General features: G+C 34.5%; 2 protein-coding genes across 3 annotated transcripts; both read left to right on the top strand.

Moving 5' to 3' along the window:
* Positions 1-904: 904 nt before the first annotated feature.
* On the top strand, positions 905-2,332 carry LOC111368953 (pentatricopeptide repeat-containing protein At4g02750-like). The gene has a single exon (XM_022990444.1). The coding sequence runs from the start codon at positions 905-907 to the stop codon at positions 2,330-2,332; it is 1,428 nt and encodes a 475-aa protein (XP_022846212.1).
* Positions 2,333-18,280: 15,948 nt separating this feature from the next.
* LOC111369403 (auxin response factor 18-like) lies at positions 18,281-22,005 on the top strand. Of its 2 annotated transcripts, XM_022990903.1 has the most exons (4): positions 18,281-18,449; positions 18,534-20,125; positions 20,677-21,509; positions 21,624-22,005. In XM_022990903.1, the coding sequence occupies exons 2-4, from the start codon at positions 19,016-19,018 to the stop codon at positions 21,691-21,693; spliced, it is 2,013 nt and encodes a 670-aa protein (XP_022846671.1). In that variant the 5' UTR covers positions 18,281-18,449; positions 18,534-19,015; the 3' UTR covers positions 21,694-22,005. The 2 variants fall into 2 exon arrangements, with proteins under 2 accessions (XP_022846671.1, XP_022846670.1); XM_022990902.1 differs by having other exon boundaries at positions 18,281-20,125.
* Positions 22,006-22,530: the final 525 nt, after the last annotated feature.

Raw genomic sequence — 22,530 nt, 5'->3', positions numbered from 1 at the left:
TGGGGAAACATCCGTTCAATGCTTATGGATCGAACTAAATAGTATAGTTGTATCCAACCAACAAATGCTAGTTAGACTAAATTACATCTAGTCTATTGAGATTCATTTGTATTGTCAAAACAATCATGTCATATCAATTAGAAGGAAAGAGCTTCTCATCTCTAAGCTTTCCCACCAAATGATCAAGTCCAAAGAAGAGTAGGCATGACTTTTTGAGTCTAGCTCACCTACCTCTAGATTAGGCTCGAAAAGTGATTGATAATGTAATTAGTTACGAAGAGCATGTGTCAGAAAGCTCTCATTTCTGAATCATTTTCCTAGTTTATTGGGGCACATCTCGCGATTTACCTCCCTCACAAATCTCTAAGGGCGGGACGATGGGAACCTTCAGGGTTAGGGTTCAACCTTAATTTTGCTAGATGGATTTGACATCTAGATGACAGATGAAGGTGTGGCAACAAGTAATTGGTGCAAAAATTGCCCCCTATTTTTTCCCCCCCTTTTTCTAAACTGGCCAATGACAGAATGCACATTCTGTCAAGGAAGATGGCAAATCTATCCGATAATGCAGCGAGGTTGCCCATTTCCAGTCTTTGAAAATATCACTTAGCCCCTATTTGATAGAAAATTAAAATCTGATTTTTTTATGGAGTTGAAATTAACAATTAATTTTAGTTATATATTTTATGCGAGTCAAGATTTTTCAGCCACATAGTTTATCAACTTCTTAACAAAATCTGCTAAAAATATGATTTTAATCTCCACCACAAAGAGGGCTTATTCGTGAAATAACCTCGAGTTATTTCCTAGACAAATGCACCTTTAAGCATTTATAATGATCCATTTCAGAATATGGTTCAAAATCAATAGACTAACCCAGACCCTATATACCAAACCCTTTTGCATGCATAGACTGCATAATCGTAGAGTTCATTTTTCAAATGGATATACTGAATATGAAAAGGATGCTAAGGATGATCCTTTGGTCAGACTGACAAAAAGAATGGTACAGCACTCACTCAAAAAGGAAGTTGATCGTGCGAGAAAAATCTTTGATCAAATGGGTAGAAAAGATTCAGTTTCTTGGAATGTAATGATCAAGTGCTACATTGAAAACAATAGGATTTTTGATGCAAGAGAAATGTTTGATAAAATGCCCGTGAGGACCTCTGTCACTTTGAATACCATGATCATGGGTTATATTAAGGCAGGAAAAACACACATTGCATTGAAGCTTTTTACAGTGATGCCTGATAAAGATGTCGTCAGCTGGACGGCTATTGTTACTGGATTGTGCCGCTCTTCACAGGTTGATGATGCTTGGCACTTGTTTGAGCAAATGCCAGAGGCTAATTCAGTTTCTTGGTCTTCGATTATTTCAGGTTTTCAGCAAAATGGGTTTGTCTGTGAAAGCTTGAATGTGTTCAAGAAAATGCTGGTGGATGGCACTCAACCAAATTCTCATTCATTTACTAGTGCTTTGGCTGCTTGTGCTAATTTAGCTCTGGTTTCACCAAGTGAGCAATTTTATTGTCAGCTGTTTAAGAGGGGCTTTGAGGGGAATACCTGTATTGGAAATTCAGCAATTTCGATGTTTGTGAAGTCCGGTAGTTTTCATAATGCACGGCGTGTTTTTGTAGAACTAACTAAACCCGATCTGGTCACATGGAACTCTATGATTATGGGTTATGCACAGCATGGTTATGGAGTAGAAGCTATGATGATTTTTCATCAGATGCAAAAGGCTCGGTTTTCGCCTGATGATATCAGTTATATGGGAGTTTTGCACAGTTGTAGTCATTGTGGATATGTAGAGGAAGGGAAGCAATATTTTAGGTCCATGGATATGGATTATGGGATTTCACCAGAACCTGTGCACTTTGCCTGCATGGTAGACCTTTTTGCACGTGCAGGAAAGCTTGAAGAAGCTTACACGTTCATAAAACAAATGCCCTTCGTGCGTAAACCGATAATTTGGAGGACATTGCTGAATGGATGTAGGATTTGGGGTGATTTAGATTTGGGTGTTTACGCAGCTGAACGGATATTGGAACTTGAACCTAACAATTCGAGTGCATGCTCGATGGTGGTTGATATCTTTGCTTTAGCTGGGAAATGGAAGGAGGTGGCAAAGATGAGGAGACATATGAGACAATTAGAGGCTAGAAAGGAGTTGGGATGCAGTTGGATGGACGTGAAAGGGAAAACTCATCTATTTACCACAGGGGATGGAAATCACAAGGAAACAGATAAAATTTTCAAAATTATTGAGTTATTGGCCGAGGACACTGATAGATATGGTTCAAGATTGGAGGGTTTGGACGATAGCTAGAACAAAAATCGTGAAGAGGTGGATAATATTTTCTCATTATCGAGTTATTGGCCAAGGATACAGATATATAGAGTTCAAGATTCAAATCCTCCTCCTCCTTGGCTAGAGAGACTGGTACAATTCGAAAGCCATCAAACTCTTCCACTAGAATTCGAGTATTGATTTGCAAGCACATAATTCATCAATGTCAACAATGTGAATGGAGTTTGACTAAGACAGTCACACAGAAAGATGGTAACTTGTTAGGACAGATTGCCTGATCTTGCGAATTCAATGGTGGATCGTGCTGTTGACAAAATTCTGCTTACAAGAGATTTTTTATTTAACTTCGACAGTGTTTGATGTTGAAAATTGTGAGTCAATACTGTCAACACTTGGTAAAGTAAATCCTAGTTTGACTATTTGCACCATATATTTCCCTTCATATCATGGTCTCACCCCTCGATCCCCAACGTTCAATGGATGATTTGGTATCACCACTCGGTCCCTTCATATCATAGCCATCCCAACTCTTGATAGGTGGGGTTATTGCCTAGACATATGTCTTTTTGTTTATAGGCTCGTAGGTTATATCTTACAAGTCGATACTCCGAGAGTTGTAGCAAGAAATATTTTTGTTCCACACTTAGCCTACCTCCATTTCGAGTCTAAACAATGACTAGTTCTATATTTTAACCCACAAAGCTTATTAGCATGGTTACCTAAATGCATTCTTGTGCTACACTTCATCTGGAGGATGGCATTAGTGCAGGATCGACTTGTGTCTTTTCGCACAATGAATCAAAGAAACTTGTTCGAAGATGGCCCAAAGAAGCCATGATAAGGACGTGTCTAAGAATGCTACTTCAGGTGGGCGTGCTTCTTTCTATGGGGCGCGCATCACTTTGGACGGGCTTTATCAACAGATGCATGAGTCAGAACATATTAGCTATGCTGGGATCTTCACATTCATGAATTTCCAACTCTTGCAAGTTGGTCCCTACTAGCCCGTATGCATTTCATGCTTTCCCTCAACTTTGGTTCCATTCAATGCATGCTTGATGGAATGGATCACTCGTATCTCCTACAAATCAAGGTAAATAAACTCTCGCTCTAATTTAATGAAAAATAAACTTGTATTATAGTGGAAAATGTAGTGTGCTGTGATGACCATAAAATTCATTTTCATGGTTAATGTCCAAGCTAGGACGGGTATGGTAAAGACACGATCGAACTCATCATAATTGAACCTAATTTATAGAAATACTTGGAAAGGTAATATTGAGAGGAACTTACAAATACTATACATTTATTCACCACTCATTTCTATCTATTTATAATTTACATTGTTTACAAACAATTTTCAAACATACTCCGCATATTATAAATATGCATGCAAGCATGACTAGGGTTAACCATATGCCCAATCCCCATTTAGAGTATCTTCGAGAGACTTTCTATTTTTAAAAAATATATTCTATCATTTATAAAGTATCTATAAATTTAGAGAATTAAAATTTTGAAATACTCCAACAAGTTCTTTATATCTAACATTTAATTTTACTCTTAAAAAATATTTATTATTTTTCTATATCTTTTATTTTAATTAGCTATTCTCTAAATTATTTTATTATTTTCCTATATTCAAAATTGATATACTTTGAATACATTTAATTATAAAGAGTGGGTTTAATTCTCTATAAACCCACTCTCTAAATTAAAATATTAATTTAAAGAGTTTCCTGAAACATGATTTAAATTATTGAAATATAAACATCTCATTTTTAAAGAGTCTTTAGAAGATGTTCTAAGAATAATAATTAAGCTGAAAGGTAGACAAATAAGATAGGTGAAAAGTAAAGAGACCAACCTAGGGATTGAAAATGTTCAATATAATCAATTATATTCAATTCAAAATGATGCAGCATAAAACAATGAATTGAAGCGAAAACTTTAAGAACGCGAAATTTGAAATCAATCAAATTATAAAAAGAATAAACTTACAAATTTTATTAATGAAAAATATGAACAAAACAACGAAATAATCCCTTATTTATAAGGGTTTACACGAAAGCCTATTATAAGATGACTAAATTAATGAAAATCAAGTTTAAACAAAATAAAATTGAAAAGAATCCAAAATTACCTAAATGATTGAAATAGCACTAAAACTTTAAAGACACTTTTCGAGTCTTAAACGAATTCGGATGGCCAAAATCCATCGTGTTTCATGGCAAAGCGGTGAGTTCTACTCGTCTCGTCATTCTCTTTTCGGAATTGTATGATAGGCCCAAATCGAAATTCGAATGCTCTCTTTAGTGTTGTCTATGGAGGTACTCATGCATAACTGTTAAAACATTTTAGGAGGATGGTCCCTGCCATGAAAGAGTTGTGTCAAAATGAGCTGGAAGACAAAACATCTTGGTTACTCCCAAAAATAGGATATATCAAGCTGAAATACGGATTTGCTTCTCAATGGGCGAACCCACATGGGGTCTTGTGAGGTCAAATGACTCCACAAATTTTTGAATATTTTTTTCTTTGGATAACCTAACAGCTACCCACTACTAATGGCTAAACTCAATTTCCCAATAGTTACTCACACTTGTAAAAAGTCCAAATCCAATAACTATATCCATATCCATTTACTGATTTACCCAAATCCAATCAGACTTACATAATGAGTTCCAATATTTCCAAATCAAATCTCATTTTTCCCAAACTGCCAATTGCCAAACGTGAGTCATGACTCATCTCTCTTTTTGCATTCGTCTTTTCCATTTTACAGTTTTCTCTTTGCCATTGGCCCTCCACTCGATCGTTCCTCAACAGCTCAGCCCCTGCTACATAGGTTCAACCCTGCTACTACTCAACTACGGATTACGATGAAAATTTTCATTTTTAACCCCACAGTTCGAAATGTTTGGATTCGTCACTTCTCATAAGAAATTATTATATCATGGAAACATGTCACTAGAAGAAGCAGATTTGAAACTTATGAATTTTTGCAGCTGGAAATGTTTTCTAATTATTACGCAGGAAATTATAATATTTCCAAGCATTAAGTGCACTAAATAACTTGTAAATCTATCTCACACTATTGAAGTTTTGGAACATCCTCAGTGTAAAACTTTGTAAGATTCAAGATGGTCAAATGAAATAACATTTTCTGTTGTTATCTCTTGATATTCAAACCACTGTGTTTCTTCAATTTTCTCCCATGATTTATTGGAACAGTTACAGCAAGGCCACTGTTTGACCCATTGTCTAAGTCACAACATGACTTTGCAATTTAGCCACAATTTGGGTCACGGTAGAACGTGACACTTGAACCACAATTTGATTTTCCAGTAGTCACATCCATATTGGTTTAATTTAGTTTTCATTTCTGAAAAATAAAAACAAATATTAGTTTCTTAACGAAGATTAAATTAACCAACTGTTTGATCTTTAATCGAACCTGTTTTAAGTTTGTTAGACAATAATTGCAAGCTATAACAATATTTTATTAATTAAGAAAGAACAAAACATGAAATAAAACTTGCAAGAATATATAAATCACTAAAGAAAAATATTTGCAAACAGAGGCATATGCATTACACAATGTCCTTCAAACAAATTTGCCACTTTACCGTAAGTGATTGAGGTTTCCTTGAGCATTTGTCTCCCAAAGCGACAAACAAACTGTAAAAATTATTTACAAATAGTGATGAGATTTTTCTAAGAGACCAATTTTTGGTCCTTTGTGTACGCAAGTTGAGTTCTCACACACATTCAAGGTTTGAGGTACTAATTTGATCTGTGATTTACACCATCTCTACATGTGTACGTGGAGATAGCATCTATGCTACATATAATTACACCTTACGAAAGTGTAACCATATATTATCTTTTTCATTTTCTATGTGGAATAAAATTTTAATTGTTTTCTCTCCAACATATAAACTCATTTCAATGAATACATTCTGAACTCTAATTCTTTATTCACTTGAACATCAATTTTGATAGTAAATATATGATTTCGCTATTCTCACGGAGAAGAAAACAAATCTACTTTGATCTTTCAATAACGAGGAACAAATCCCATTCAAAATTATGTCAAAGCAGCCCCATACGCAACACATTTTTTCCAACACTATTTTCAATTTCTTGTTTGTTGTTTAAGGTTTGATTGGTTATGGTCACCACACAATTTTGATCCAACCGAAGACGAGTACCAGAAGAGGTCCATTGTGGGAGCTGTGTGGGGAAGTGGCAAAGGGGTCATCTGCTTCTTATTCACGGCAAAGGGTGACACCCTCTTCTTGCCAATGCATAAGACACTTCCATTTGTTTTGAAAAGGTAACACGCAGTTACTAACCTCGATCATGAGAGCACAGGCACTCTTTGTTTCAAAAATATTGACTAGCTTTTTCCCATCGTGTGAGCAAGAGCACTCTTTTTCAAATGGAGTATAGGCAATTGACATATTGTACAACGTTGAGAGGTTCGACAATGTCAAAGTCCCCTACAAATTTAAGCTCAACCCAATTTTTGAGATAATGACTCATTTGAAGAAATGAAAAATATAGGATTAGTCTCAATATTCATATCCGTTCTTGATAAGTTGTTGCTTAAACCAAATAAGTTACATTTGTTTCATTTAACAAGCATATTGAATAGTGTGTAAGTGCACATTGTACATACTTTGCCCAACTTACAAACTAGTTTATCAACATGGTGCCTCCCGGGGCATCGTCCAGTGATGTAAAGGACAGAAGCGAGATTATCTTACGCTTTGCTAGCAGCCGCGGTGTGGGGGTTCAATTCCTGAGACATGAAATTAGACTTCTTATAGGCGCAGTGTACAAGTAGCTCTTATTTCCTGACTTGTTGGGGCACATTTCGCGATTTATCTCCCTCACAAAACTCTAGAGATGAGACGATGGGGCCCTCGAAATTGGGGTTCAACCTTTTTTTTAGTTTATCAACATGGTACGGTAAACAAAATGTTCATATCCCTTCATTCATTTTTGACAATTGATGTAATGGCCTTGCCTTCCTACGTGTGTGGCCTGTTACCTTCGGCTATTCCCGAAGAGTCCCACTCCATTTGGCCACCACACCATAGCACCAACCTCCATGAATGTCATTTACTGTTCCCCCACACATACTACCGACTCTTGCTTCAAGTTATTCAAAATAAAAATAAAAATAATAGAGCCTATATTCAATTATGGTCGTTATTTATTTGACCCTTTTTTTTTCACATACTAAATGTATCTCGGCTATGATTGAAATTTTTCATTCCAGTCAAAAAAAAATAATGATAAAGTAAAAGAACTCTTCATCCCTTCTTCATTAAACGTTTCAAGTGAGATTGAGTTAACAACAAGATACTGTCACTTTTTAACGCTAGTATTGTCAATTATTATATTTGTAACTTGTAAGCCCAAATAGTTCAATTCTAATTCTTAGAAAAGATTTAAGACTTCAATCTTGTAAATTTTAACTTGGAAAAATTTAAAGATTAAGTATGACACACCAAGAAATAAGGTTTATTATTTGAAGATTCAGATATTAATTAAATTTTTTTTATGAAATAACTAATTAAAAATATATTTTATTAATTAAACATATTGTGATCACAATTACGTGTGTATAGGTCACAATTTATTTTTTAGCCACAATTATTTTTTGATTACAAATAAAAAAATTTTATAGGTCACAATTTATTTATCGATCACAAATCATAAATTTCATAAGTCATAACTTATTTATCAATCACAAGTTACAAATTTAATAGATCACAACTTATTTCATGAACACAAATTATCAAATTAATTGGTTATAATTACAAATTTAGTTACAATCACACATTCTTCTAAGTCACATTATTTACTGTAATAAGTTAACAATTTATTAGTCACAATATCCAAAGAATTGGTCGCAAACACTCTTCCCACCCCACTCCCACTTCAACCACCACAACACCACACCACCATGAGCACCATCGCCCCTAAAACCACCACTATCTCGCTAGCATCATCACAATACCCACAGAATCACCACACCACCACACCTACAACACACCACTACCACACTCCGCACCCACAGCACACCACCACCACTATCTCCTTAGCCCTATTTGGCTCCCATTTTTTTTTTTCAAATTTTAATGTTTAGAATAGTATATTTTTTTGAAGAATGTGTGGTTAAAAGAGAATGAAAAATGTTCGATTTACGTGTAATATTATTTTATGGAAAATTGTATGATTGAAAATAAGAGAGAGAAAAAAAATAAAAGAAAATGAGGACCAAATGGGGGCTTAATCTCCATCTATACCACACCACAAACACCATCCCCACCAAAAAAATCCACAAACCCGCCGCCTCCACCATCGCGCGCTAACACATTCTGCACCACCACCGCCTCAAAAACCACCACAAAAAAATGCCGTAAAATCGCCGCAAAACACCACAAACCTCTCAATTTGGCCAACATGGAAAGGCAAGAGTGACAACCTGAAAACCTCCATTGCTAGTTGTAATGCCACAGAAGCAACAAGTGGGGTTGGGATTTCACCACAGAAGCCAATCAAATGCAACATCAAAGAAAAGTTCAGATCATATCTGTTCGTAGTGATCTGTGACCAGGAAAATCAATGTGTCACACCTTAACTCCACTCACGGAGCATCAGCCTCCAATGCCACGCCTCAATGTTGAAGCTAGTTTGTTATCGAAGAAGAGAGATGGGAGGGAGAACGGAAATGATAAGAAAGTAGAAAATGATTTAGGGTTTGGGGTGGGTTGTGGGGTAGAATTAGGGCTGGGCGAATCGATCGAACCCGACGGTTCTTGTCAAATTAAATACCCGAACGGGTATCTGAATCGAGAATCGACGGGTACGGTTTGGTTCTTGGTTCTAGATCAAGAACCGAATCTTTCTATTTTTTTTATATTGAATAAATCAAATTATTTTAATTTTAATTTTAATTTTTCTAAACAAATTAACAAATTAACAATTTCTAAATCCAAATTTTTGGCCTAATTACCCATTTTATTATGTCATTTCTTAGCCCAACAAGATCCAACCCGCTAAATAACCCTAAACACCTACACTAAAGTGCATAACGCTGTCTCAACTCTTTCAGCCTCGCTGACATTCCAAAACCTATACAATCGTCGACCGACGCTGTGACTTCCGCCAACCAAAATTCTGACGTAGCGATCATTTGAACAAGGTAGTCTACTAGTCTCTGACATTTTAAAATCATTGAATATGTCATTAGTTGTATTTATGTAATGTTTTTATAAATGTTAAAAAATTTAATTATAGTACCGAACGGAACCGAACCCGAACAGTTCCATAATTATATTTGGACCCGACTGTTCCATTTACTAACTACCCAAAAATTTTGGTTCGATTCGATTCCCTTTAGAACCGAACCGACCCGCGCTCACCCCTAGGTAGGATGAGTTGTGTAGATTAAATTTAAACTTCGTGGAGTGAGTGTTTTGATGGGTGGTGGGTGGGTTTGAAGATTTATTTAATTTTATAATATTATTATTAATTTTTAAAAATTATAATATCATTTGATTTTTGTATAAAAAAAACTTTAAATCTAAATTTTGAAGTTGAAACTTAAAAATTCTGGTGGGTGTAATTTTCAGTTTTAACTTTCCTAAGAACTTGTAGTTTTCAGTCTTACTGGATGGTGGTGATTAAACTTGTTTTTCACAGGGTTCTCAATAAGGCTCAGTTAATGATTCTTAGACAATAACTAAACATACCAATAGTGAATTTGCCCAGTGATTGAGCATTATACAAATTGCAATAGGGTAATTTGTAAGTGTTCTGCCCTAGATCAAATCGATTTAGGTTGTAAACGCTTTTAATATGTTTAATGCATTTAATTGTGGCGAGATCTATTATTTATTTAAATTAATTTTGTGATAAATAATATTAAATAATAGAATCCGAATATCTAAGTTTAAGTGATTTGTTAATCACAAGGAGTTGTGATTGTGAGATACAAATTACGTACAATTGGATCTTGAATAAATCGTGGTCGTAAGTAATAACGAGATACGGATATCGTTAATACAGTTAGACCATCACGTGTGACATTTCTTACTTGTGAAGTAAGTAGTTGATCTTATGAGTTAAAGTGTGACGACACTTAAATGAACACGTGTTGGAGACCCGCTAAGAGATTTCACATGGATAACTATTTGAGTGTTAATGGTTAATCTTTAACATTGGTTAGTGGAATTGGTCCTATAACTTGAGGTCATCATAGTGCCTTGTATGAGGACAGTCATACTTTGAGGGTGTTGGATGTTGTTCTACCAAGGGCCGCTAATACGATATTGTTCGAGTATGTCAAGAACCATATGAAAGTTGTGAATGACCAATGGAGAATTCGTCACTCTTAAATAGTAAGAGATTTTGATCTGCATTTCGTTCAATTAAGTCAATAACGAAATCCTTGACCAAGGTATACATATAAGTCAAAAAGGAGTTTTCGACTCATATTAACTTAATAGTAGAATGAAAGATATGATCGATAATCGAGATTGACACACTTCCATATCTTGTAGTTGATCAGATTATATTGGCGAAGGGATTATAATTTCATGGTAAACGAACAGTTTTGATTTTATCATACCACGTGACATTTTCCGTCACATGTGTTGCCCTGATACATTGCTAGATGTCAATTTAGGACGACGAGTGTGAATCTGTGATAAATTAAAAAGGTGTTTAATTTATCAGTTTTGATTAGATCAAAATAATATTTCACGTCATTAAGTATCGTGGTCGGGAACCTAATGGGTCGCACACAAAATAGAATTGAAAGATTGCAAATTGCCAATTGATTAATTTAACAATTGTTAGATAAATTAATTAATTAGATTTGTTATTTATATTCCCGAATTAATTAACATGGACCGGATTTAATTAAATGGATTAATTAAACATTGGGCAGGTCTGGGCTGAGCCCATTTGGGTTTATATAAATATAAGGCTAAGGTTTCAGGTCCATAAGGTTTTCCTTATTTTTGCTGGTATAAGAGGACAAATCCTAACAGTTGCAGTCTATTCTCTATGTGGATTTCATTGGAGACTGGACAATTGGATAGCTGTGGGAGGCAGATTCAAGCTGTTAGAAAAGAATAACGCGAAGGAGTTTGCAAAATCAAGAAAATGTATATTTCTTATCAAAGTTCTTATCTAACTACAAAACTGAATCTTGAATGGGAATTGAAATTTGTTTAATTCCGCTGTACATGTTTAAGTAAATTCTCAATATAAATAACATTGTAAATTCATTTAAATTTCCATTATTTTATTATTGTGAAATTTGATATTACAACTCGTTTCTTTGCAAAGAGAGGTTACAGGGTAACATACCATGATGAGAGCTTAACAAAATGTCATTACAAGAACTATATGACGTAACACACTGCAAGAAGAGAGTTATCTTGTCGAAGTAATGTAAAAATGAAACACTATTTTCGCCTTATTTCTTGTGGTTTAGTTATGAATTTGAATTAAAATCAAATTCTGTGCACAGGGTTTCATTTCAGAGGGATCTTACCCCCTCTCATGGATTGGTCCCATGTGGGCCCCAAGACAATAAAAAATGAGAAAAAAAAAAAAAACTCTGACCCCACCTCATGTGAGACTCTATAAGGGGTCCGTAAGGGTCCCGAGGACACATCTCCAGGTGGTAAAAGAGGAGGGTGGAGAAATCCAACTTTACTTGAGACTGCCGCGTCAAGGGTTCGAATCCTGAAATATAGATTTTGCTCTTGGATAAGTGCAAGTGTACAAGCAGCCTTCCACCCTATACTCTTGGAGGTATAACCTGCGATTTACCTCCCTCACGATACTCCAAGATAGGGACGGTGGGGGACCCTTAAAATTGGGGTTCAACCTTTATAAGGGGTTCATAAGGAGTTGGACCTGTATGCCCAGCTCGATTGTTTGAATTAACCCTCTCTCTCTTTGATATGTGTAGGGTCCCTTCAGGAATTGGGTTTTTGTCTTGACAATGTGCCATTTTCTGGGTTTGGTAAATAAATAAAAAATACAAGTACATATTATCGTCAAATGCCTTATAAAATTAAACGTAAATGAAACCCCAACAAAAATCCGATGACGATCATCTATCTATACACCGACAAGACAACTCTATCGTAGATAATATTATAAAAACTTTACCATCCCACAAATTGTGCGACATTAATTGTAAAAACAATTAAAATTTTCTCTTTCCTTTAATTGTTAAAATAATTGCAGAGTGAGTATGTCTAACAAAATCTTTACATTTAAACGGTGTTTTAAGTATTACGTCAGCTAGACAGTGCATTTGAGATGATTTCTCAAACTGTCTGTTTTTATTTATGTCGGAATTTTGTATCGAAAATTAATTGTGATCAATTTTACATGATTATTTAAGTGAAATTCTTAATTTGCTGAATGAGAAATTAAGTTAAATATAAGCCGCTTAATACTTGAAATTATTGGAAAATTGTATAGAATATTGTGGAATATTCTAGAAATATATGGATGTGTCTTTTCATATGAAGGATCATGACTCTTGGTATAGTTATGATTAATTTATAATAACTATGTCTCTTAATATATAAAATAAATTTCTAGAGATGTGTCTCTTGGTATTGTTGTGTTTTTTGGCATACATTTCCAACTATTATATATAGACTCCATGTGTTTGGATTTTATCAACAAAAAGAAACTTAATTCATAATTTCATATCATTCTATTTCATGTTACACTTTGGTTTGCAAAAAAACATTTACATCAAAGTCATGGTTTTGGTAGAGAGGAATTCGAGTTCGTTGGTCTAAGCCATTTGGAGTGTTCTTATGGCTCGATGTGATCGTTTTATCTTGGGAGATGATTTCCGGATAATCGTTAGCACCGATGCGGGGCAAATTTATCTTAAGGATAAAGCGTCCAACACTTACCCCGGCCAAAAATCCATCATTTGTATTTTCTCGCTTCATTTTCTAATTCCTTTTATTACACTTTGATTTCAGAAATTTAATAACCTTGTTTACATGTTTATTTTGCAACGCTCGATTTACTTTCATTTAAAAATAGAAAATGAATGAATCCATATTCATACGTTCATACTCAGTAAATTATTGATTTGTCTTCTCAAATCCATTTCGGCAAATCGAAATTACTTTTTGATTTCATGCAAATAAACGACATGATTTTGTGAATATAATATGCATAATATCGGTACAATTTCTTCAATAATTTATACGAAATTTTTTTAAAGCAATTTATATTAACATTGGAGATATTCTTAGTATTATACACATATAAAACAAATTCCAACAAGCATACGGCAAAGAAGCCTATACTCTATTTGTTCTCTTAAACAAGAAAAAGGAAAATATCAATTAGCAATCTAACCCTTTTCCTCACCTAATCAGTTGAAACATCATATATTGATCGATCAATCTAAGAAAAGTTAAACAACTAAAAGAAAGATCGATTCTTTAAAATCTCCAAACATGTCGTGAATTGAAAAACTCTCGTCATCTGCACCTCCGACCAATTATTGAAAACAACGTGACATAAATTTGGGAATTGGTCAGCAGTTGAGTGCGCGTACGAGGGACAAACCTCCCATCATAGTTGGAGATGTGTTCGAATCTTTTCATACAAGTCAAAACTTTTGGGCCACAAAAACTGTTCATTCCCATGCCATCTTCAATGTCTAGTAGCTGTAAATAAACAGTGAGACCTTCGAAATTTTTTTTATTTTTTTTGTAGATAATTAACACTTCCGAGTTACTATTGCTCTCTTAATTACACATAAGCTAATAAATGAAATTGTGCTATGTTCTAAAGTGACATAACATAGACACAATGAGGTGCACTGAGAATACGTGTTAAGATAAACCATGGCTCACAATAGCAAAATGATTAAGCCGTTGTTTGAGCCCCATTTTGGAGAACAAAATGAATTTTTGAATAGTATATTGATGGAAAATATGTAGTTAAAAAATAAGGAAAAGTTTTGAATTTGCGTGTAATATTATTTTAATGAAAAATATGTGGTTGAAATGATGTCAAAACACTGTTGAAAAATACATTTTTTTCGAAAGAATGGAGCTCAAACAAGGGCTAGGTTGAAGTTTGAACAATAAGTCTTGACTAGTTCTAAACATCATACTTCTATTTTATTTTTTTATGCCGTCTTGCATTTTAATTTGATTGGATGAACATCTATCTGTCTATCTTTTTCTAGTGTCTTGATCTAGTGATCATTCCTCGTCTTTGATTACAAACTATCGATTTCAAAGCATAGAAAAGAAAGGTGTTTTAGCAATTGAGCGAAAGAATGACGTTATGGAGGCTTCCAAATATGAAGACGAATAAGCCTTTCAAAAGCATTAGAAAGGCTACCGAACATCATTAGGAATTAGATTTTTCATGATATTCTAGTTTTCTATAGAAAGATTAATTGTTACCGATTGAAGTTGGTGTCTAAATTAGCTATCAAGCTGAAACTTCCTTAGCCAAAGATATGAATTCGAAAGATGTCATATTCATATAGATATACCATTGTCTTCAAGAACTTCTAACCTTAAAAGGACTAACCATCGAAGTCGAATAACCCGATAAATCTCTGTCCCCTAACTCCTGAGAAGAACACTAGAGAAAGAACTTTCTTTTCATCAGTGCTTTTGGTCTTTTAGGTACATTGCGAAACGACAATTTATTTTCAAATTTAGACCTGTTTGGGTTAACGTAAAAAATTGATTAAAATTAAAGTCAACAATAAAATTTTATCCACACGGTTAATGGGATATCCCCAATTTTTCAGTAACACATGCTATCATCTTTTATAAAAATATAATTTTTATCTAAATAGATACGGACTTATTCTCTTCCTCACCAAAGAAATCTCAAACAAAACCTCCTACATTCGAAGTCACCTCATAGGGTGGTCAAGTTGGTGGAATATGTGAGCGCGAAAGCCTTTGATCACGAGTTCGATTCCCTCTACCAACACTTTCTCGGCAAGCCTGTCGCACCGGACTTGCCTAGTGCTATTTACCTGGCTAACGTGGTTTGCGGGCTATTATATCAATCCGATGGTTTATCAATGTGTACCCGAAGGGTAGCGACGGTGGGTTCCCCAGTCATAAAAAATAATAATAATAATAAAAATAAAATAAATAAACCTACTACATTCAAAGTATGTTAGGTGCCCGCTATTAAACTATATGGATAAAACCATGAATAAAATTATAACAATATATTCTTTGTCTAATTAATAATTTCTCGTGACCATGCATGCTTGCTGTCTGCATAAATTTGCAAGTATACATATACAGTCTTATATGTACATTAAACACTAGAGGGACAAAATCCACCAACGTTATACGGACGTCGGCCATATCCCATATGGTCCACAGCTACATTAACTTTTATCTATATGTTTTTTGAATTGTAAAGAGATTAGGATTAAGAAAGGGCCATGGTTTGGCTCAATGTCACTTTTGGTCTTGAATTTATTGTCTTGTTTTTTCTCATCCAAGTATCCAACAAATTTTTATATATGTCCACTAGGGTAGGGTCATTTTGCAGCTAATTTTATATGGTTCATTAGTCCCTTTCTTAGTAAGTGGTAGTAGTTTACGAAATAATAATGTGAGTTATGCGCTTGGTCGGATCATAATTATTCGAGATAATATTAGTCTTCGCTTATATTAATTATATGTGTAAATAACAACAGTGTGATTTAATAAAACGCGTTAGAAGGATGAAATATGATTACTAGTAATGTTAGATATGCGCTTGGTCAGATTATAATCATTTGATACAATGTTAGTGTCCACTTCTATTATACACGTTGATAACAACGGTGTGGTTTAACAAAACGTGTTAGAGGCAATATGATTACAAATAATATGAGTTATGCGCTTGGTCGTATCATAATCAATCGCTACAATATTAGTCTTAATTTGTATTATACGTGTTGATAGCAACAGTGTGGCTTAACAAAACGCGTTGGAAGAACGAGATGTGACTACAAATAGTCTCATTATGTTCATTGAATCTTTCATTTTCTTTGTTGAATAAGGTTCTCTTTGTTTGAACTTCGAAAATGATATGCCCAGTGTTGATGAGAAACAAGCAGCAGTAAATGAAAAAGCCCTTCTGTAAAACTATTGGTGGAAAAATAATTTTTACTGCTAATTTCTTGGATCAGAACGAGTTGTTAACTCCATGATTAAACTCTTGTGTAATTTTTTTTTTTAATTTTTTTTATGGGAAATTCTTATCAATAATGTCTAGAATAGTTTATTGGGTACTTTAAATTACACTTGAAAAAAAAAAAAAAAAAAAAGAAGAGAGAGAGAGAGAGAGAGAGGATATTTTTAGCCATTTTCAAAAGCTTGGATTAAATTATGGTTGGATTAAATGCACAGTTGGTCTCAACTTTGAACACAGTTGCATCAGTGTCACTCATCTTAATTTGATGCAACTATGTCGTCAAACTTTTTCCTGCATATCTAATCACTCATGTTCAATTTGATATAATCAAATTATCAAACTTCAATTTGCTTGCAAATCTCCGTTATCTGTAATCAGTTTAACTAACACGATATGTTGATCGAACATTAAAATTAATGAATTATTGACATGTAAAAACGTGCACTTGGCTTATAAGTTTTATTTAAAAGTATATTTTAAGATGGGTGATGTCTGTTGTGTAACGTGAACATGCACATGAATTATTCATTAATTTTAATGTTCAGGTCAACATATTATGTTAGTTATGTTTAAGGGTAGTGGACCAGAAATCAGAATGACAGATTTTCAAGAAATCAAAGATGGGCGATCTAATTGTACTAAATTGAAGATGAGAGACCAGTTTGCAAGCAAATCAAGTTAGAGTGCGTTTGATTGCCTATATTTTTAACGGAAAATGTGTTTTTCCACATAAATTTCTACTTTTGTGTTGTTCGATTGTCAATTTTTTTCATGGAAAACATTTTCCTACTTTTGATCAAGTGACTATATTTTCCTCAAAATGAAGCAAAATATTTTCTTTATAGAGAGTAGGATTTTATTTCAACGTAATTCACTCCCTCTTTCTCTCTCTCGTCTATTTACTCTCTCTCATCTACCAACCAATAAAAAATGACAAGTATAATATTTTCTAAATTGAAAATTAAATCAATCAAACACATTTTTTAACAAATTCTAGGCAATTGAATTACCTAAAAATTATTTTCTTTTCATACAAATTTCATACTTATAATCAAACACACATTTACATCCTTTGATTCCACCAAAGATCAACGACGTGAATACAACTCCATTGCATTTAATTCACTTATAGCTTGATTGCCACTCAAAGACCTTGGTATTTTCAACATCTTAGGATATATTCATTAATTATTCATTAAACTAATCTACTGCCCTGAGAGAATAAATTTATTATTATTTTTATTTACTAAACAAATAGTACTAATTATACGACCTCAATATTTCTTATAAACCCATTTTCAACACATAATTAATTAGAAAATAAAATTAAAAATTATTTTGAGAACCATTGATAAAATTAAATTTTGAATAGTGATTTGTTTTTTTTTTTTGGAAGAATGTGTAATTAAAATGTACATAAATTTTCTGAATTACGTGTAAAATATTTTATTGTGTAAATATATGATTAAATATAAACATAAGAATTTAAAAAAAAAATTGGAATTATTATTGCCAAAGGCTTATTTTGAGAAAATATTTAGATATATTGGGATAGCTTGGGATAGGTTGACTTCTCAATCTACATCAGATCCGAAGAAATAGGTCAGAAAATTAATTATAGATAATATAAAAAAATAAAAATAAAAAACTGATGAGGTGAAAAGCGAAAATGGAGGAGAAAAGAGGCTTTTTGTGTACGTGTGAGGAGTGAGGACACATCATCTCCATGCTTTTACATCAGCTTACGCACACAGATACATGAATATATAGAGAAAGCGAGAAACAGAGAGACGGGGAGAAGGTGCTTACGTTACGTATGTCAGTGTTGGAATTGATTTCTCTTTAAACAGAAGAGAAAAAGAGTTGAAGTAAAGGATATTCAATGGTAAGGGTTTTTCTCTAATCAAGAGTAAGATCAATTTTGGGTGTTCTTTTTATATATCTTGCTGAAATTTTCCCTTTTTTTAAGGTTGGGTGCTGTTTTCTTTTTTTCGTACATGGATTGAGAATTGATGGGTTATAATGTTGAGTGATATTTTTTCCTGGTGAATACTGAAAGAGGATAGAATTGGTAGAAAGGGCTTCAATTTGGTGGAATTATGAGTTAAAGATTCAATCTTTTTGAGGTTTAGTTCTGTGTGGAAAGAGTGAGACAATTTTCTGGGGAAAAAATATTTGTGGGTTTTTCTCTTGGGAGTTAAATTAAAGTAGTAAGAGTTTTGTAGATTGAATTTTGTTTAAATTGTGTTGGATTTAAGAATTTTTGGGAAGAATAAGGAAGTATTTTTTGGAGGGTTTCAGAAGTTCATTTGGGGAAAGTTACTTGAGATGGGTAAGAAATTGAATTTGTTGAGCTAAACTTTATTTATTTTGTCTTAATTCTGCATCATATATATTTTATAGCTTGATAGATTTTTTTATGAACTGATTTAATTGAGAGAAATAGATTTGATGAGAGTTTTTATGGAAGATAAAGAAAAAACGAAGGAAACTGAGAGAGGTTTGGATTCTCAATTATGGCATGCCTGTGCCGGTAGTATGGTGCAAATGCCACCAGTGAACACGAAGGTATTATACTTTCCTCAAGGCCATGCAGAACACGCCTGTGGGAATGTAGATTTTAGGAGTTGTCCGAGGATTCCGGCTTATGTGCCTTGTAGAGTTTCTGCAATTAAATTCATGGCAGACCCCGAGAACGATGAGGTTTTTGCGAAAATTCAATTGGTTCCTGTTAGTGGGAATGATGTTGATTTTGACGATGAAGATGTTGATGGAAATTCTGGATCAGAGAACACAGACAAACCTGCGTCTTTTGCGAAGACGTTAACACAATCAGATGCAAACAATGGTGGGGGGTTTTCGGTACCTAGATATTGTGCGGAGACACTTTTTCCTCCTTTGGACTATACTGCAGATCCTCCTGTTCAGACCATTCTTGCAAAGGATGTTCATGGGGGTACCTGGAAATTCAGACATATATACAGAGGGACACCAAGGCGTCATCTCTTGACGACAGGATGGAGTGCATTCGTGAACCATAAGAAGCTCGTGGCAGGCGACTCAATTGTGTTTCTGAGGGCAGAAAATGGGGATCTTTGTGTTGGAATCAGGCGAGCGAAAAGAGAAATTGGTGCTGGACATGAAACCTCGGCGGGGTGGAATCCAGCATGTGGGAATAGTTTTATGCCGTATGGAGGGTTTTCATCATTTCTGATGGAAAGCGAGAACAAGTTGGTGAGAAAAGGTAACCAAAATTCGAGTGGGAATTCGACTGGCCGGCAAAGAGTGAAGGCAGAATCAGTTATTGAAGCTGCAACTCTTGCCGCTACTGGACAGCCATTTGAGGTAGTTTATTATCCTCGAGCTAGCACTCCGGAGTTCTGTGTGAAGGCTTCTCTGGTAAAAATGGCACTACAGATGCAATGGTATTCCGGAATGCGGTTCAAAATGGCCTTTGAAACAGATGATTCTTCACGTGTTAGTTGGTTCATGGGAACAATTTCCACGGCTCAGGTTGTTGATCCTGTTCACTGGCCTGATTCACCTTGGCGGCTACTCCAGGTAATATGATTTGTTTAAATCATTTCTCAGATGCAACTTCAGTTAGAGTTATATTTGTGTTTAATTTTTCTTGGTATTTAATCAGTAGTTTCGCATTCTTTGCACATATTCTGCTATGATTTGACCTTCGGCGGGAAACTCTTGTTAGAATTTCACATCGATCTTCCATACTATTTCCTTACGAGCTTTGAGTGATGCAATAACTATGTTCAGTAGTCGTGTACTCGATATGATTAATGCTTTGATGCATATTTTCTTTCAATTGTTGAATGATACTATTCTACCTTCGACATATATGATAACAATATCAGGGAGCAAATGCAAGATACATTTTAGTGCCTCCCATTTTTGTTGCTTGCAAGCTATATGTCAGAATTTTGCCATCACGCTACAAATTATGAAAATTGTGAATTGTCAGAACGAGCTTCATTTGATGGCTTATGTCTTAATGTTGAACTTCATGAAATGCTCTACGAATGAAATGTCAAAGAACTCGATAATCTCTACTTGTTTTATTACATTTATGTCTTAATTCAGGATAATCATTGCAGGTAACATGGGATGAACCTGAATTGCTTCAAAACGTGAGAAGAATCAATCCTTGGTTGGTCGAATTAGTTTCAAACATGTCCACCATCCATCTCTCTCCATTCTCACCCCCGCAAAAGAAATTGAGATTACCACAACATCCGGAGTTCTCTCTAAATGGTCAATATCCTTTGCCAGCTTTTTTGGGTGGGCAATTACTCGGGTCTGGCAACCTCTTTGGTTATCTTCGTGACAACACTCCTGCTGGCATGCAGGGAGCCAGGCAAGCTCAATATGGTTTATCGTTATCAGATTTTTACCTAAGTAAACTACAGTCCAATTTTTTTCAAACTGCTATATCCAAGGGAGCCTTCAATCCAAACACAATAAATCCTGGCAATAACAAGAATGTTTCTTGTCTGCAAACTATTGGAAATTCAGTCCCAACTTCAAAGAATTCTGATAATGGGAAGAAGACCTCATTTGTGCTTTTTGGTCAACCAATACTTACTGAACAGCAAATTTCTCAGAGCAAAAGTTCTTCGGAAGGCAATTCAAACAAGATGGAAAATACTTCCAACGGATATGGTCATACTTTACATCAACATGGTACATCTGAGCGATTATCACGTGGAGGCTTTCATCCCGAGCTCGACTTGGAGGCTAGTCATTGTAAGGTTTTCATGGAATATGAGGATGTGGGTCGCACTGTCAACCTTTCTTTGTTTGGTTCTTATGAAGAACTGTGCAAAAAGTTGAAAAGCATGTTTGACATTGATAGTTCTGGGATCCTGAACCATGTTTTTTATCAGGACGTGACAGGTGCAGTTCGGCAACTTGGCGATGAACCCTTTAGGTGAGTTGAGTTCATATATTCCATTTATATGAACATGATGTTATATTACGTTGCATCAGCTTATTCTCTAGTTTTATCATGAATTTGTAACTTTTTTTTTTGTGGATATTGCAGTGACTTCACGAAATCAACTCGAAGGTTGAGGATTCTAATGGATACAAACAATGAAAATGTAGGAATGTAAAGGTTTAGACCAAATAAATGGAACTTCCATTTTCAATTTGTACAGCAGAAACATGAAGGTTTTGTTCCTAATTTCTTCTTTCTTGTGGACATTTCCGGCAATATTGAACTAAAATCTCAAGAAAATGTCTAGTGTTTTCATTCAAGATTTAGGGATGATATGTTGAGCTGATTTCTTTTAGTGATTTCGAGTTTTGCCAAGATATTATCTACAATGAACTAGTGTAAACTTGCCTTTTGTATTCATTTGTCTCTTAAATTTAAGACTTCTAATTGAAGTCTTCTAAGAAAGAAGGCAATCTAGGATACCATTTTGAGCATGTTCTTGAGAAATTGTGTCTGATGTTCAGCAAGGATGGGAAAATAATTCAAAACGGTTTTGCCTTGTACGATTGAATTTTTGAGTAAAGTAAACATTTTGTTAGGAATCCTCCCTTTGCTGATTTCTTGCTATTTGGAAAGTTTCAGTTGGATGATTGTGAAAGCTGCTGCACATCAACAAATGGGCACAATTTTGTGGTCGACTGTTTGGTAAATTAGATTGTACGGGAATTGAATAGCATCACGGGAAAAGTTAAAATTAAAATATTGTTCATCATAAAGTCCATTTTTGTCCTATATTGAAAAGGTTGAAATAGTTCCAAGAAGGCCTTTGACCTTTAAAAAAAAGGGAAAAAATATTTAAAACATGAAAAACACTGAATGCCAGTTATAACTTCCCACTATTTCAAAAAGCTTTAGGTCTGGAAACTACTGTGGACTAACAAACGATCCACATTGTCAAGAAATCGACGTCGAAGATCAGAGATTGTCATTTCTCTGAAGAAAGTGAGTTTTG

This window comes from Olea europaea, chromosome 20, assembly GCF_002742605.1.
Source record: "Olea europaea var. sylvestris chromosome 20, O_europaea_v1, whole genome shotgun sequence".
NCBI lineage: Eukaryota > Viridiplantae > Streptophyta > Magnoliopsida > Lamiales > Oleaceae > Olea > Olea europaea.
This window is presented reverse-complemented; position numbering and strand designations above follow the sequence as displayed.

Coding starts and splice junctions, on each gene's coding strand:
- LOC111368953 (XM_022990444.1), top strand. CDS start 905: ATGCATAGACTGCATAATCGTAGAGTTCATTTTTCAAATGGATATACT.
- LOC111369403 (XM_022990903.1), top strand. CDS start 19,016: ATGAGAGTTTTTATGGAAGATAAAGAAAAAACGAAGGAAACTGAGAGA. Junction 20,126..20,676: donor CACCTTGGCGGCTACTCCAG/GTAATATGATTT, acceptor TAATCATTGCAG/GTAACATGGGATGAACCTGA. Junction 21,510..21,623: donor CTTGGCGATGAACCCTTTAG/GTGAGTTGAGTT, acceptor TGGATATTGCAG/TGACTTCACGAAATCAACTC.